The sequence below is a fragment of the Capsella rubella genome, unplaced genomic scaffold (genome assembly GCF_000375325.1).
Source record: "Capsella rubella cultivar Monte Gargano unplaced genomic scaffold, Caprub1_0 scaffold_6, whole genome shotgun sequence".
NCBI classification, from domain to species: Eukaryota; Viridiplantae; Streptophyta; class Magnoliopsida; order Brassicales; family Brassicaceae; genus Capsella; species Capsella rubella.
This window is the reverse complement of record NW_006238918.1, coordinates 8,214,633-8,230,144: the sequence shown is the minus strand read 5'-3', so window position 1 is coordinate 8,230,144 and position 15,512 is coordinate 8,214,633. Positions and strand designations below refer to the sequence as shown.

The 15,512-nt window shown below is 36.4% G+C and overlaps 4 protein-coding genes across 4 annotated transcripts; all 4 read right to left on the bottom strand.

Annotated features, from left to right (window-relative positions):
- Positions 1–1,382: 1,382 nt before the first annotated feature.
- On the bottom strand, positions 1,383–2,939 carry LOC17883892. Its single transcript, XM_006287536.2, has one exon. It carries the CDS (start codon positions 2,937–2,939, stop codon positions 1,383–1,385), a length of 1,557 nt encoding a protein of 518 aa, XP_006287598.2.
- A 532-nt stretch (positions 2,940–3,471) lies between these two features.
- Positions 3,472–5,147, bottom strand: LOC17883699 (GDSL esterase/lipase At4g10955). Its single transcript, XM_006287902.2, has 3 exons — positions 5,068–5,147; positions 4,142–4,805; positions 3,472–3,974 (listed from the first exon to the last, which is right to left on the bottom strand). Exons 1-3 carry the CDS (start codon positions 5,145–5,147, stop codon positions 3,591–3,593), a joined length of 1,128 nt encoding a protein of 375 aa, XP_006287964.1. The 3' UTR covers positions 3,472–3,590.
- Positions 5,148–7,033: 1,886 nt separating this feature from the next.
- Positions 7,034–8,880, bottom strand: LOC17884628 (GDSL esterase/lipase At4g10955). Its single transcript, XM_006288007.2, has 4 exons — positions 8,822–8,880; positions 8,595–8,729; positions 7,548–8,169; positions 7,034–7,392 (listed from the first exon to the last, which is right to left on the bottom strand). Exons 2-4 carry the CDS (start codon positions 8,669–8,671, stop codon positions 7,039–7,041), a joined length of 1,053 nt encoding a protein of 350 aa, XP_006288069.1. The 5' UTR covers positions 8,672–8,729; positions 8,822–8,880; the 3' UTR covers positions 7,034–7,038.
- Positions 8,881–11,445: 2,565 nt separating this feature from the next.
- Positions 11,446–13,256, bottom strand: LOC17882481 (GDSL esterase/lipase At4g10955). Its single transcript, XM_006288048.2, has 3 exons — positions 12,865–13,256; positions 12,128–12,746; positions 11,446–11,923 (listed from the first exon to the last, which is right to left on the bottom strand). The coding sequence occupies exons 1-3, from the start codon at positions 12,936–12,938 to the stop codon at positions 11,585–11,587; spliced, it is 1,032 nt and encodes a 343-aa protein (XP_006288110.1). The 5' UTR covers positions 12,939–13,256; the 3' UTR covers positions 11,446–11,584.
- Between the last annotated feature and the right edge of the window lie 2,256 nt (positions 13,257–15,512).

Here is a 15,512-nt window from a genome sequence, read left to right as displayed (position 1 = left end):
TTCCCCATTCTCTTAACCGCAGCCACCACCTCTTCCGCTAAAAAAAGTTTTGACAACGCCATTAACTCCGCAGTCGACATAGCCGTGAAACCCTCGGCTGGCAACAGTGCTCTCATCGGGCTAAGGTCCTCCAGCGAATATAACCGTTTATAATACTCTACTGCCAGACTCTCTAATTCGCCCTTTTCCGACACCCAGCGACCCTCGCCATCCTTTAACATCTCAATACGGTTTCTCCGACGCCTTATGACCGTTGAAGTATGAAAGAACCGAGTATTTCTATCCCCAAGAGCAATAAAACTCTCCCTTGATTTCTGAAACCAAATCATTTCCTCTTGTTCCAAGATACTATCAAATTCGCCCAACAGCCCGGCCTCCCTTTCTAATAACTCATCCGTCTGACTCTCTTGGATAGAAGCTTGGACTCTATTGATATCCCCAATGAGTTTTGCCTTGCGAGCATGAACATTACCGAACACTTCTCTGTTCCACTTCTGCAACGTCCGTTGTAACCTCTTCAGAGCTTCGGGTGTCGAGATAGTAGAATCCCAGGACGTTGTAATTAACTCCTTAAAACCATCATGGCTCAGCCAAGCCGCTTCAAAACGAAATGGTCGACGTCCTGGGTCGCTTGCATCTGTCGGGCATAACTGCAAGTAGACCGGAGCATGATCCGACGACAGAAATGGTAAGTGTGTAACTGTCGCTTCTTGCCACTTCAGTCTCGTTTGAGCACAACAAAGCACCCTATCCAGCCGCTTAGATATAAATGTACTCTCCATCCTTCCCCTCCTCCATGTAAATTGCCCTCCTTTAAAGCCCATATCAATTAGGGAGAGTGCATTGATCCATTCCCCGAACGCTATAGAATCCGGCGACAAACGCCCATTCCCTCCCGTACGTTCATCCACTCTTACAATGGAATTAAAGTCACCTCCAATAATCAAAGGATCCACCAACCCTTGAAGAACGTCCGTGAGTTCCTCCCAAAGTCCACTCCGACGACTCACTGTTGGCGCCGCATACACAGCCACCAAATTTGTACAGTCGTCCCCATTCCGTACTTTCGCATAAATAAACTGGTTCGACGAGTTAACAACCTCCACTTGCCCAACTCTCGACCTCCACAACAGCCAAATCCCCCCGCTCTGACCCGTCGCATCAACACGAAAAGAATGATCGAATCCCAACCTCTGACAGATCCGACCAGCTCTTTCCCCCTCCGCATGTGTTTCAAATAACGCTAAAACATCCGTGTCAAACTTCTTCACCAAGTAACGCAACGAACGTCGGAAATTGGGTTTGTTAGCCCCCCGGCAATTCCAGAATAAACAATTCATGATGATTCTTAGTAATGCAAGCAGAACAGCCGGGGCAACCCGTTAATCAAGTCTTGTAGAGCCATCGAGCCCCAACATGCCTTCCGATGACCCTGCCACCCGCTTCTCAGAACCGAGTTCCACACCGTCGGCCCCCTCCATCTGTAACGCTATTGCGGTACACTGACCTTCTGCTGAGGACTGAGAACGACTCACAGGAGAAAACGAGCCACCCGCCCTACCCGTACCCTCATCCTCTGTCCGAAGTCGTTTCCCTGGATTCGGCATCTCTCTATTCGAAAGAACCGGTCCAAAGACTAACCCCCTCGTGGGCTTATTCTGTTTTGGGCCCTTACTACTTGGCCCAGCCCCTTTCCCACTTCGCAGCCCAGTTAACTTCCTCGCCTCTCCTCCTCCTTGTGCACGTAACCCCTTGCCCGACGATATTGTTTCCTTAACTTGGAATACACGCACACTCCGTGGAATATTCCCAACATCTTCATTCTCCTTATTCTCCTCATTAGTTTCCATAACCTCTCCGCTCTCCTTTCCTTCCGCATCTTCTGTCAATCCACCAAAACGATTAGAAATGGCAATATTCCCGGAACCCGTAATATTCTCAATCGATCCAACATTCCTTTCTTGGCTATTCCCCGTCACCGTCTCTCCCATTGCCCTAGACGGCGGCTCCTTCTCTACTGTTCGTCGTGCTGGCCGTCGTATCACCTTGAAACCATCATTGTCATGGATCTGACCTTTACGTCCCGCTCCCGTATTATTCTCCCCCTCCGTGGTTACTTCCCTTGACTCCGAAGGACTCGTTTGCCTCGCCTCTCTTCCCGCCTCAACTCTCATCCGCGGGCATGTGTGCACCAAATGGCCATACATTCCACACCCAGAACAGATGTTCGTCAAACCTTCATAAGAGACGTAGTAGCGCTCCTCATTTATCAAAACCATCCCTTTCAGAGGTTGTGACAAGTCCACCTCCACACAAACCCGTGCGAACCGAGCTCTATCAAACTTCAAAGTCGTCAAATCCTCTCTAATAGGCTTCCCCAGCCCTTCCGCTATGATCATCAGAATGGAACTATGATACAAGTTCATCGGAATATTCAATAAGCGGATCCAAACCGGCATTGTGACAATGTCATGACGTAGTGGATCAAAATCCGGTGACCAGGCTTGTACCATCAAATAGCTCCCAAACATCTTCCATGGTCCACCGGTTAACGCCGCCATATACTCCTCTTCAAACTCAAACCGGACCACAAAAAACTGGCGCGGAAGGTCAGTCACCACCATCGCCCCCTGTGGACGCCACATCTCCTTCAACTTCCGACTTAACACCGCGATAGACAGACTCCTTCCCAGCACCTTCACAACCATACACTTCTTCCATAATCCATTCATCGCCTCCATCACCTCACGACCAACCGTAATCACCGGTTCTCCATTCAAACCATCCGGAAACGTCAACTTCGTATGAGTTTTTACAAACTCATGCGGCACCACTTCCTCTGGGATAAGCATTCCACCAGAATTGCTTCCGACCACCTTTTGCACCCAGACACCCCTCCCGTCCGGCGGATCCCCTGGTGGACGGCCCGCCTCAGTCATGTTCGCATCCTCCTCGCACGTATCCGAAACCCTAGAGTCGCCGCTCATCTTTTTTTATTGAATTCCAATGACAAAACAGTACACAGTAGTGGAAGTTTTTAATTCCAGCAAAAACTATGAAATGGCTGGATTTATTTATGTTTAGATTGGGAAACTGAACGTATATCATATTTAATAAGTTATGCAATTAATTAAAAAGCAAGATAATTGAATACAAAACATGCTCAGGTAAACGTAGAATCCAACCAAAACCGGATTAATATTTCATATATGAGAGGCCTAAAACCAGTTATTTAAACATGGTAGATATATATGGTTTAACAATCATTTATAACTTTGTTAATTATAGTATAGTTTAATTAATTAATCATATGGTATAAGGTATAACACTATATTTTTAATTCATTTATATTTTATACATTATTCTTGTGAAGAGCAGTTTAAATAATCACATGGAAATTAAAGCAAAAAGAATTTGAAAGAAAGAAGAATATTAAAATAAAAAGAACATGGTACAAAACATGTGGGAACAGAGAGAAAACACAAAATAAATTAAAAAAGGGTATGGAACTGACGATCACCTGACTTTAACCATTTAACCAAACCAAATGTGACACTCATTTTTGTTATTGACTAATAGTGTCAATTGCTTTAGCTCTCCAGTTCGTCTTCATGGTAAGGCCTAATGCAACAGCTTTCCCAATTTTCCCTCGTGGCCGGGTCTTTCTCCCACCACTGGTGAAGCACATGAGCTGGCGTAGACTTAGTCGGTTTGCTATTGTTTACAGTCATGTCTGCTGATGGAAGAACGTGAAGAGGTTCTTTTGACAAATCCGGCGGTGATCTTCTAATTATACCTACCAATAGAGTTCTATATGAGATTGAAGCACCCATTTTCTCGATTTGGCCTGCACCGTTCTCAGACATGCGCTTTTTGTGTTTGAAGTAATCAATATATCCTGCACAGATTGGATCGTTTGGGTTGACATATAAATAAGGTATCCATGATGCTGTGTATGGATTCTCTTCTTGGACCTGTAACAATTTTTATACAGACGGTTTCTTGTTAAAAAATCAACTTTAAAATTAATCTCGGTCAAAATGGTGTCGCAAGTGGCTGAAACTATGACTAACAAGATGAGTTCTTAATGACTGAACTACCAAAGTTGATTAAACCAATCTTAAAGATGATTTTAGTTTACCTGGCGATGGGTTATGGGACGCAAGGCCATGGCAATGTTGCCTTTGACAACACTCTTGGCCGTTTGAAACATATCTTTAAGCAGATGTCCTCCAGGTAGCTGCTCTAGAGGAATAGAAGAGATGGGTGGGTTGAATATGTAACTTTCCAGGAGGGACCCAGAACTTGTCATGGTCTTTCCAGCAAGCAAAACTAGGGCGGCTCCTAAAGAGTGTCCAGCAAGCCATATAGCTGATTCGCTATGATTCTTCACCATTCTACGGATTTCTTCAACGGCGTTCTTAGACCTGCCACCTTGATGAAGGGTGTTAAAGATGCATTGGAGGTCAAGTTTCAAATCAAACTTCCAAGTTCTTTTTCTTAGAACCGTGCCGCGGAAGGCCATCACATAGCGTGGAACTTTCACATGTGGGGTATTTTGGTTAACGTTGTAGCTCTTGTATTCGAAAATGGCACCGTATATGGAGCCGTCATCGTCGATCAACTTTTCCATCAAATCGAATTCGAAAAACTCCCACCAGGGCTTGGCTAGTGGTTCCGGACAATACCGCGAGCCAAGCCTGTACTTGTACTTTTTTTTTATGCTGAGAAGCCTGTCCCTTTCTAATGTGTACACTCCGTTTACCAAACTTGATACCACTGAGGTTCGGTGGTGCGAATTGGCCCTAGTTAAAAATTAGAAAAGAACCAATCAATCAATTATTCTTCGATATTGTTTTTAAGTTCAAATGAGTATATATGTATCATCGATGTACCGCACATGCATTAATATAATTTTAACTGATAAATTACATCATCGTCTATCATAAAAATATTTGTAACACCATAAAAACCATAAAATTATAGAGACTGTTATATAATTTGTTTTCTACATTAGTTTACTATAAAAGGAAACTATGCTACGAAAAAAGAAGAAAAAGTTGTTACCAATCAACAGAAGTAAGATGGGATGGGCCAGAAGTGAAGAAATTATCATCTTTATCTGAAACTTTCGGTCCTCGTCCCATTTGTTTTTGGCAGGTAAAGCCTCGTCCTCTTTTTTTCTTTTTTTTTTTCTATAGCAGAAATTAATAGAAAATGGTGGAAATAAGCAAAACAGCTGAAGTGAAGAAAACAGATTAAAGGGTTCTTCTTCTTCTTTTGTTTTCTTAGTTTAAGAGTTCAACAAAGGAACTAATGATTTTATATAGGTGCTACAAGTAAGAAGACTTTTTGGATCCGGAGACTTTGCGACTGTAGAGACTAGAGAAGTAGCTGCCTAGGAAACGGATGAAATGGGAGCCACTCTTAAATTGGGGCGATAAGGAAATATTAACGTTTTTAGAACATTTTCGTAGTTAAAATAGTCGTCGTTGGTGGCTTCTAACTTCTATGTTATACTACTGGACTTATTTTACTAGTTCGATCGAGGAAGTGTCGAGGAAACTTTAAAGATAGTTTTTGGAGTTTTCTTTCGTTCACTTTAGTCAACTTCATCGGAAAAAAAATAATAAAAATGGAATTTAGTCATATATTCTTGTAATATTGATGAAATTGGTTAGGTTTCTAATTACAAAAACAATTATCAATTAATTTTTTTTGTATAAATTTATTTGCAATATTAGTACGTAGAACGGATAGTTCAGATATCGTGTTTCGTATTCGACATGTTTTATCTTCACAGTGATAGAGTAAAATGTAGAACTCTATTTATCCTATATTAATACAACACGAGCCAATTATTTTTCAACATGGTATAAATCTGTCATTTATCATTTCAAAAAAAAAAAGTTGAACACTAAAGGACCATATTCTTTTTTCACTTAACTATCATGTATTATCTGTATTATTGTTTTAAGAGGGTCCGTATTTATGCAGAATAGAGACAGGTTTTTGGGATGTACTTAAGATCCAAAAGTGAAGATAGAAATTTCTTCATTTTATCAAGGTCTGATTTCTGATGATATATTTTGACTTTTCTTAAGTTGTAACAATTTACTTATCAATACAAAATCAGTTGACCAAGAAAAAGGAAAAATAAAATCGCCATTGTAGTTGTCTGAAATTATATATTATGACCATTTTTATCTGAAACTAATCTCTAGGGAGAAAATGTCTTATGGGTAGAGTTTCTCCTAAGTTTTCAAATGGACTTTAAACAAGAGATCCATATCAATGTGGCTAAAGAGATAACGAATTAGAAAAAATCAATCTTTAGCCTATACCAACATGACGACTTTTCCACCAGACTAAAACCACTAGTCCACCACTTTATAGTTAATATTTCTTTATTTATATTATTGGTTTGTATAAATATATATATATATTAGTTATTTCCAAGTGGGCAATGAACTCGACTACAAAACCCGGTTACGTACAAAAGGGGGAAAAGATATATGGTCGTGCTTTTTGTTAAAGGATACATAGATTATCATTAGAAATATATTCAAAATTTCAGTATTGCAACAATAGGTCCGGTGACTCGTGACCGGTGTGGCCAATGGCGGACCTAGTAAGGGGGTTTACTATATATTATATATATTTACGCTATACATCACTTTTTTAACATATACCCCAAAAAAAAACAAGTGTTACTTCAATCTACGTCCAAGTTTCATGTGTGTTTTATCTTCATTATATAGCAGATTGTATCAGGATCCTTTTTCGACCATGCATGTACAGAAGTTTGTTTAGTCAACATCTATACCGACAAAGATAGATACGATTTGGATGGAAGAAAACCTTTATTTTCACCGGATATAGAGTCAACATGGACATCAAAACATTTTATTTTGTGAGTACAAACATTTGAACATATTTTTATCAAAAGAAAAAGGAAAAACATATGAAAATATACAATTTAACAAAGTATTCTATTGCAAAGAAAGAAGAGTGGAGCATTGAAAGCCATGAATGAAATTAGTATGAATCAAACCCTGTAAAATTTTGAAGCGTAGCATTCCACCATTGGTGAATCCCATGATTATGATAAAATATCGACGATTCAGTCGAGTTTACCATCATAAAGACCGACGGGAGAAAATGAAGATGATCTGGTGAAGAAGACGACCACCAATCTTTTCCTTTTCCGAACAACATACTCCTCACTGAGTATCCAGAAGCCAAACTCGAGATCTTACCGAATCCTGCCTCAGTCATATTGACTATGTGATTGATATTAGCTATATATTCTGCGCATACTGGATCTGATTGGTTCACGAACAAATGAGGTCTCCAAGAAGCTAAATTCTTATATTGTGGACTTTCATGACCCTGTAACAATTGGTGGTAAGAATTGAGAATAACATTTTAAATATCGTTTAAGGACTATTTTATCTAAAACTATTCATGTTATGGGAGAGATTAATTATTTGTGAAGTACCACAAGTATAATGAAAATTGTCTTATAGAAAACTTTATATAGGTACCTCATCAAGGTCTAGCATTTTGGCCGCGCCAGCTTTAAAGATATCCCTGCTGACTCGATACAAACTATTAAGTGTCTCATACTGACTGTAATGCTTTAGAGGAATCAAGGCGATAGGTGGGTTGAAGATGTAAGCCTCCACAAAAAGTCCAGACATGGCCATATTCTTTCCCGCGAGTAGTGCCAGGGCAGCTCCAAGAGAGTGTCCAGTGATCCAGACATTTGTATTTCCATGATCGACAACAATAGAGCGTATTTCTTCAATGGCCTGCTGAGACCTTCCCCCACGACGGAGCATCTCGATTGGTAAACGGACGTTAAGCATCAAATCATTATAAGTAGGAAAACTTATGACAGTTCCACGTAACGCAATCACGTAACGTGGAGGTACTATCGAGTTGGGGGCATGATTCTCATAATTGATCAGGTTTTGGAAGACAGCACCGTATATGGAGCCGTCAATTGGGTCCCTAAGTTCTTTGATTAAAGTGAAGTTGAAACTTTCCCACCAAGGTGGGGCTAATGACTCGGAACCACGCCGGTTGTTTTGGCTGTCTCGTTCCATTGCGTAAACTCCTTGCACCAAACACGACATCAATGAGGTTCGGTGGTACAAATTGTTCCTATTAGAATAAAACCAAGTTAGAGGCGATATATATAAACGATCGAGTAAATATATATATACAGATACTAGTTCTTTCCTTTTTTTCGTATCATTATGAAATGTTATCTACATATAAATTCGGTTCCTAATAAATGGCTGGTATCAAAAGCGTCGTGAATCTCATTATTATCCAAAAAGAGAAAAAAAAAAAAAACAGAGGTAAGTATTTTTCTTTTTTTTTTTGTTTTGGTGACGAAAACTTTTCTTTATCTCCGAAAACAGATACGTATTATACTTTCGAAACAGAGGAATGGAAAAATAGCAAAACTTTGTTACGGAAAGCAATGTATAGCGTCAAATTTCTAAAATATACTAAAGAATTCTCTATTTTTTTTCAATTTATGGTTTAATTTTTCTAAGAATAATAGATGAAACGAAATTTACCAGTCAAAAGATGGAATTTTAGGGGGACCTTGACGGCTTAACTCATCACTGCGTAAGGCTATCTCCTCCTTCTTCATACTGAGTTTCGTACGTCTTTAATTCTTCTTATCCTTTACGTGTAAGAATTGTAATCACCTGGCGTATTTCATACAAATGTAAGATGACTTTTTCTTTTATAAAGAAAATTATAATAGTACCCCAAATCTAATGGAATCATACATACGTACCTTTTTAATGGTTTGGATTCTGGAAGGTCGATGATATATAATCGAACAAGAAACAGAGAGTTTATGTACATTTGTCAGAAACAAACCCTAAGGATATATATATATATATAAGTATATATAGCAGAAGGTGAGAGCTAGCAACGTAGGCATAAAAATGACGTCATAAAAGTGATGCCATAAATAGCTAGTACTAGTTCGAGGAATGGACGAGGAAGTTTTTAAAAAGATTGTGGAATTTTATTTTGCTCATATTATTGAGTCAAATAAAAAAACTTGAAGAAACTTAGTCAACACTTCTTAGAAAACAAAAGACTGATATTAAGTGGTAGCCATTTTATGCAGCCTTACTAAAAGTTTTATTGATTGTACTGTTTTGATTTAGGCCATGAATGGTTGTGGATTTGTAAATGGTTTTTAGATTATGGTTTTTGATTTTTAGGTTTCTTAGTTTTTGCAATAGCTATTATTTTGAATCTATTATAGATTTGCCAATGTGATTAAACATGCGCTTTACTCGTTAGGTTTAAGTTTTATTCGGTTATAATTGTCTTTAGCGTTTAAAATTTATTATAATGTACGTTTTTAGCCAAAAAAAACAAAAATTTAAAAGTTAAAAAATGACAAATCCATAAGATTTTAGAAAAATGGCACGTTCGTAAAATTTCCATAGAAAATAACATTTTCGTAAAAGCCCCTATTACTTTTTGGTTGTTTTTTATTTATTTATAATAGAATAAGGAAAAATGAGAAGTGTTGTGAGTATTTTTTTTAATCTCATATATATACATATGGATTTTGGTTTTCATAAAAAAGAATGTAACCTATTTTCCAAGAGAATCTATATAATCTAAAATTTTGAATGGAGAAAAATGGGTTTTTGAGAAACAAAATCCAAAATCTATCATAAAATCTACTACCATTCAAAGTCTTACTATTTTTTTAATACAGTTTTGTGCTATTATGTAAAAACTTATTTTTGCTTTCAATACGTTATCAATCAGATTTAATATTAGTAAATTTGGTTTAGTTGGTAAACCCATTTTTTAATAAAGAGTAGTACGTACATATTACTTTTGTATTTTGTAAGGGATCACATGGGTTGGTTTGCATAACATGGTTGTGGCTGTTGTAGAAGGATATATATTATCATTTGTAAGTTGCATGCAGGGACCATATTATCTTTTCACTTCACTATCATGTATCATCTGTGTCATTGTACTAAGAGGGTCCATATTTATGTAGAATAGAGACAGATTTTTTGGATGTACTTAAGATCCAATAGTGAAGATAGAACTTTCTTCGTTTTATCAAGGTCTGATTTCTGATGATAAATTTTGACTTTTCTCAAGTCAAGTCAAGTCATGTGTAACAATTTACTTATTAATACAAAACCAGTTGACCAAAAAAAGGAAAATTTGTACAGCCATTATAGCTGTTTGAAATTATATATTGTGATCATTTTTATCCAATATAAATTATTTCGTTTTTAAATAAAGAAACGCTGGTTTCAGAAACGCTAATCAGTTTCATAATGTTGCTGAAATTGGTTTGGTTTACTTAAAAAAGAATTAAATGTATTTTGTTTCATAAAAATATAATTAAAGTATTAGTAAAAAGGATAATTCAAATCTCTTGTTTGGTATATTTACATGTTTTATGTCCATTTTGATTAACTGATATATGAAACTACAAATATACTATTACTTTTGATACAAACCCTAACCAATTAACCCAAATATGTTAATGTCACATTTCAATATGTACATTTATACTTCTATTGATTTTAAAATTAGACATGTGGATTAAAATCCATAAAACCAACAAACTTATAGATTATCAATAGAAATATATCCAACAAAATTCAGTATTATCATTGCAAGTTGCAACAAAAGGTCCGGTGTGGCGGTGCATGCATAGTTTCTTGGAGGGTCCGTATGTCGAACGAATAATAGAGACTGATTCTTCGGAAGTAGTAAGATCCACACAGCGAAGATAAAACTTTCTTTAGTAAGATCCACACAGTGAAGATAAAACTTTCTTTCTTCTGTGGACTTCTCTCTTTCCTATGGTCACATACTCTTGCTTGTTGCCAACACACTAGTCCAAATCATCAACGTGTGACGAGGATGTATAGTTCCTCTGAACACTATAGTCCAAATTATCATTTGCTTATTTTTTTTCAACATTACACATAGCTATATTCTTAATTGCCTAATTACTAGTTTTGCTTTTTCTCCAAATTCTCAAAGAAAGAAAACCACAAAAGGAACGTACTTATATCAAGAGATGTGAATTATATCAACATACTTATTTTTATAATCACATGGAAGCCTATTAATTTATTTCTAGTATTTAGTTACGTACTTAGCTAACTAGCCCTTTAATTGATTACTTAATAACTCCACACCTAACCTAAAACACGTTTACGTTGATAGATGTTTTACATGAGTGTCAAGTAATACATCTAGGTAATTAAACACCTTTACATGATAGATGTTATTGTCGCAAAATAGAACAACTAGGTAATTAATTTTTATTTTTTTCTTTGGCAGCTAGGTAAATAACTTTTACGTGTGAACATCAAAACACTTTATCTTGTACGTACAAACATTTGACGATATTTTTATCAAAAGAGAAAGAAACAAAAAAATTGAAAATATACTGAATCGTTGAACAGAGTATAGAGTTGACAAGAAAGTATACAATTGACAAGAAAGAGAAAAGACTAAAGCGTTGAAAGCCATGAACGAAATTAGTATTGAATCATTCGTTCACTGGAAATAGTTGAAGCATAGGATTCCACCATTGATGAATCCCATGACTTTCATGAATGTCCGACGATACAGCAGTCTTGTTTATCCACATAATGACGGATGGAAGAAAATGAAGATGATCTGATGGTTCTTCTCTTCCGAAACTCGAACACTTACGCCTAACTGAGTATGCAGCAGCCAAGCTCGCGATCTTACCGAGTCCCACCTTTGTCATTTTGAATATGTGTTTTGAATTACCAATATATTCTGAGCTTATCGGATCTGATTGGTTCACAAACAAATAAGGTTTCCAAGAAGCTAAATTCTTAAGTTGTTGACCTTCTTGATCCTGTAACAATTGGAGGTAAGAACTGAGAATAACCTTTTAAATATCGTTAAGGATTATTTATATAAAGCTGTTTATGTTATGGGAGATATTATTTGTGAAAAAGTACCACAAGTATATAATATAAAGTTTCTTATAGACTAAAGATACCATTGGTAAAATTCTGGAATTTTTCACTGTTAACCAAAAAGAAAACTTTATAGATACCTCATCAAAGGATAAGACTTTCGCCATGCCAGCTTTGAAGATATCCCTGGTGAATCGATACGTGAAATTAAGTGTGTCATTGAAACCCAAGTGCTCTAGAGGAATCAAGGAGATAGGTGGGTTGAAGATGTAAGCCTCAAGAAAAAGTCCAGACTTGGCCATGGTCTTTCCCGCGAGTAGTGCTAGGGCAGCTCCTAGAGAATGTCCAACGATCCAGACAGTCGTGTTTCCAATTTTGGACACGAAAGATTGGATTTCTTCAACGATATGCATAGATTTATCCCCCTTCTGGAGGATCTCGAATGGTAAACGGGAGTTTTGCATCAGATCATTAACAGCAAAAACACTTAGGACAGTTCCGCGTAAAGCAATCACGTAACGCGGAGGTACGATCGAGTTGGGGGTAATCTCATAGTTGATCATGTTTTGGAAGACAGCACCGTATATGGAGACGTCAGTTCGGTCCGTGAATTTGTGGATTAAAGTGAAGTTGAAACTCTCCCACCAAGGTGGGGCTAATGACTCGGAACCAATTCGGTTGTCTTGCCTATCTCGTTCCATTGCGTAAACTCCTAGCACCAAACACGACATCAATGAGGTTCGGTGGTGAAAATTGTTCCTATATAAGAAACAAACCAATTCAGACCATAGAAACGATCGAGTAGATCGATTTGGATATTGTCTCTTTCTTTTTTTTTTGTATCATTATGAAATGTATTAGATGAAACGAAATTTACCAGTCAAAATATGGAATTCGAGGGGGACCATTACGGCTTAGAGCGTCACTGCGCGATGAGTCGAGGATTCCCATCAGCTCCTCTTTCACACTTTCGTCTTCAAATTCTTCTGATTGCTTATATGTAAGTATTGTAATCAATCCGCGTACTAAATACAAAAAAAAAAAAAATTGGATGTAACTAATAGAAATATATATTAACTTAAAACATATTTAAATATAAAACTGAAAGTGTATAGTGGAATTAGTGAAATTTATAAACAGAATTGAATCTAATGGAGTCACAGGTATGTCAGGGTTTGGATTCTGAAAGGCCGTCGAGCATAATCGAATTCAACCGGATATGATGAAGTACACTAAAAAAATCATTTCCACCAAACAAGAATTATAGAGAGTTCATGTACATTTTTGCAGAAACAACTTTTAGGTATATAACTATATATAGAGAAATAGCAAATAGGTAACCGCATAGGCATAAAAATGATGTCATAAAAGTGATGTCATAAATATATAGTACTAGTTTGACTGTTTGAGGAATGGTCGAGGAAGTTTAGAAAAAGTTATAGAAATTTTATTTTGCTCACACATTATTGAGTCAAATAAAAAAACTTGGAAAATTTTAGTCAACAATTCTTAGATAACAAAAGACATAATGTTGCTGAAATTGGTTGGTTACTAAAAATTTTTTCAATGAAATATATTTTATCTAAATTTAATTAAAGTATTATAGTACTATATTGACATGGTTAATGACCATTGTGATAAACTGAAATATAAAACTATAAATATATATTACTTTTGATACAAACCTATATAACCAATTATTCAAAATATGTTTAATGTTACTATAGCACATTTAGAATATGTACATCTATACTTTCATTGATTTTAAAATTAGACATGTGGATTAAACAAAATCCATAAACAAACAAATTTATAGATTATCACTTATAAGTAGAAATATATTCAAAAAATATTCAGTATTATCATTGCAAGTTGCAACACAAGGTCCAGTGTGGCGGTGCATGCATAGTTTCTTGGAGGGTCCGAATGTCGTCGAACGAATAATAAAGACATATTCTTGGGAAGCAGTAAGATCCACAAAGTGAAGATAAAACTTTCTTCCTTCTATGGACTTCTCTCTTTCCTATGGTCACGTACTCTTGCTTGTTGCCAACACTAGTCCAAATCATCAACGTGACGAGGATTTATAATTCCTCCGAAGACTAGTCCAAATCATCATTTGCTTTACCAATTTTGTTTATTCACCAAATTCTCAAAGATAGAAAATCATAAAACATCATTTTTTTTTTATCAAGAGATGTGAATTATATCTTTAAAACATCTTACTTTCATAATCACATGGAAGTTGCTCAATAAGGTAACCTAACTATCAAAAACAAGTATCCACTTTTATTGCTTCATTAAGTTTAGTTCTAGAATTTAGTTACTTAGCTAACTAGCCCTTTAAGTGACTACTTATAACTTTAAGCAGACAACACTTAACATAATATTTGAGTTATATTATCTTTGTTGTAAAAATTAAAGTAGTTTTAAGAAGAATATAATTATCAACAATTACATGAAAAAAAAAATCAAAAACATGGGAAGAAAAAGACATACATGAAATAGAAGACAACAAAAAAAAAAGTAGAAGAAATGGAAAAGATCACTTGAACAAGATACAAAAGCTGATTATCCTAACCAAATACAATATTATGTGACCCTCACTGTTAATTGTTTATTGTATGGTTAACTGCTCCAACTTGTCTTCAGGGTAAGGCCTAATGCAACAGCTTTCCCAGTTTTCCCTTAGGGTCGAGTCTCTCTCCCACCATTGGTGAAGCCCATGAGCTGGCCTAGACTTAGTCGGTTTGTTCTTGTTTACAGTCATGTCTGCTGATGGAAGAAGGTGAAGAGGCTCCTTTGACAGATCTGACAGTGATGCTTTTCCTTTTCTTCCGACCAAAAGACTCCTAACTGATTTTCTTGCACCGATTCTCTCGATTTCACTTGCACCGATCTCAAACATGAAGGTTTTGTGTTTGAAGTAATCAATATATCCAACACAATATATCCAGCACATATTGGATCTGCTGGGTTTACATATAAATATGGTATCCACGATGTTGTTTTGGGATCGTCTTCTTTAAGCTGTAATAATTTAAGACAAACAGTTTCTTGTTAGAAAATCAGCCAAAATCAACATATATTGAAACGGTGTTAGTTAACTATTTAAAGGAGATAAGTCAGCTGATATCGTGGTAGTGACGGAACATCATAGTTGAGTAATATGACATCGTCTCTTGAGTTTAGGATTCTTAAATCAAAGAATTGCTAAAGCAAACACTCATCGAATCTTCAATTCGAGAACCCTAAACTCACCAAACGTTTTACTCAACTCCGATATCCCGTTAATGTGACGGTGTCGGTTGACTCATCGCCGTTAAGTGGTTAACTAATATTGTTTTGGTATATGTTGATTTTGGCTAATTTCATATAGTTTAGGTTGAGAATTTTGTTTTTTCGAGTTTAGTTTGCTAGTTGCCGGGTATAGTAGTTTGGGTATAAAAGTACCGCCAGCAAATATTCTGGGTTGATTTTCGTTATTTTCCCCACATGTTGTATCACGAGATGAGTTTGTATAAA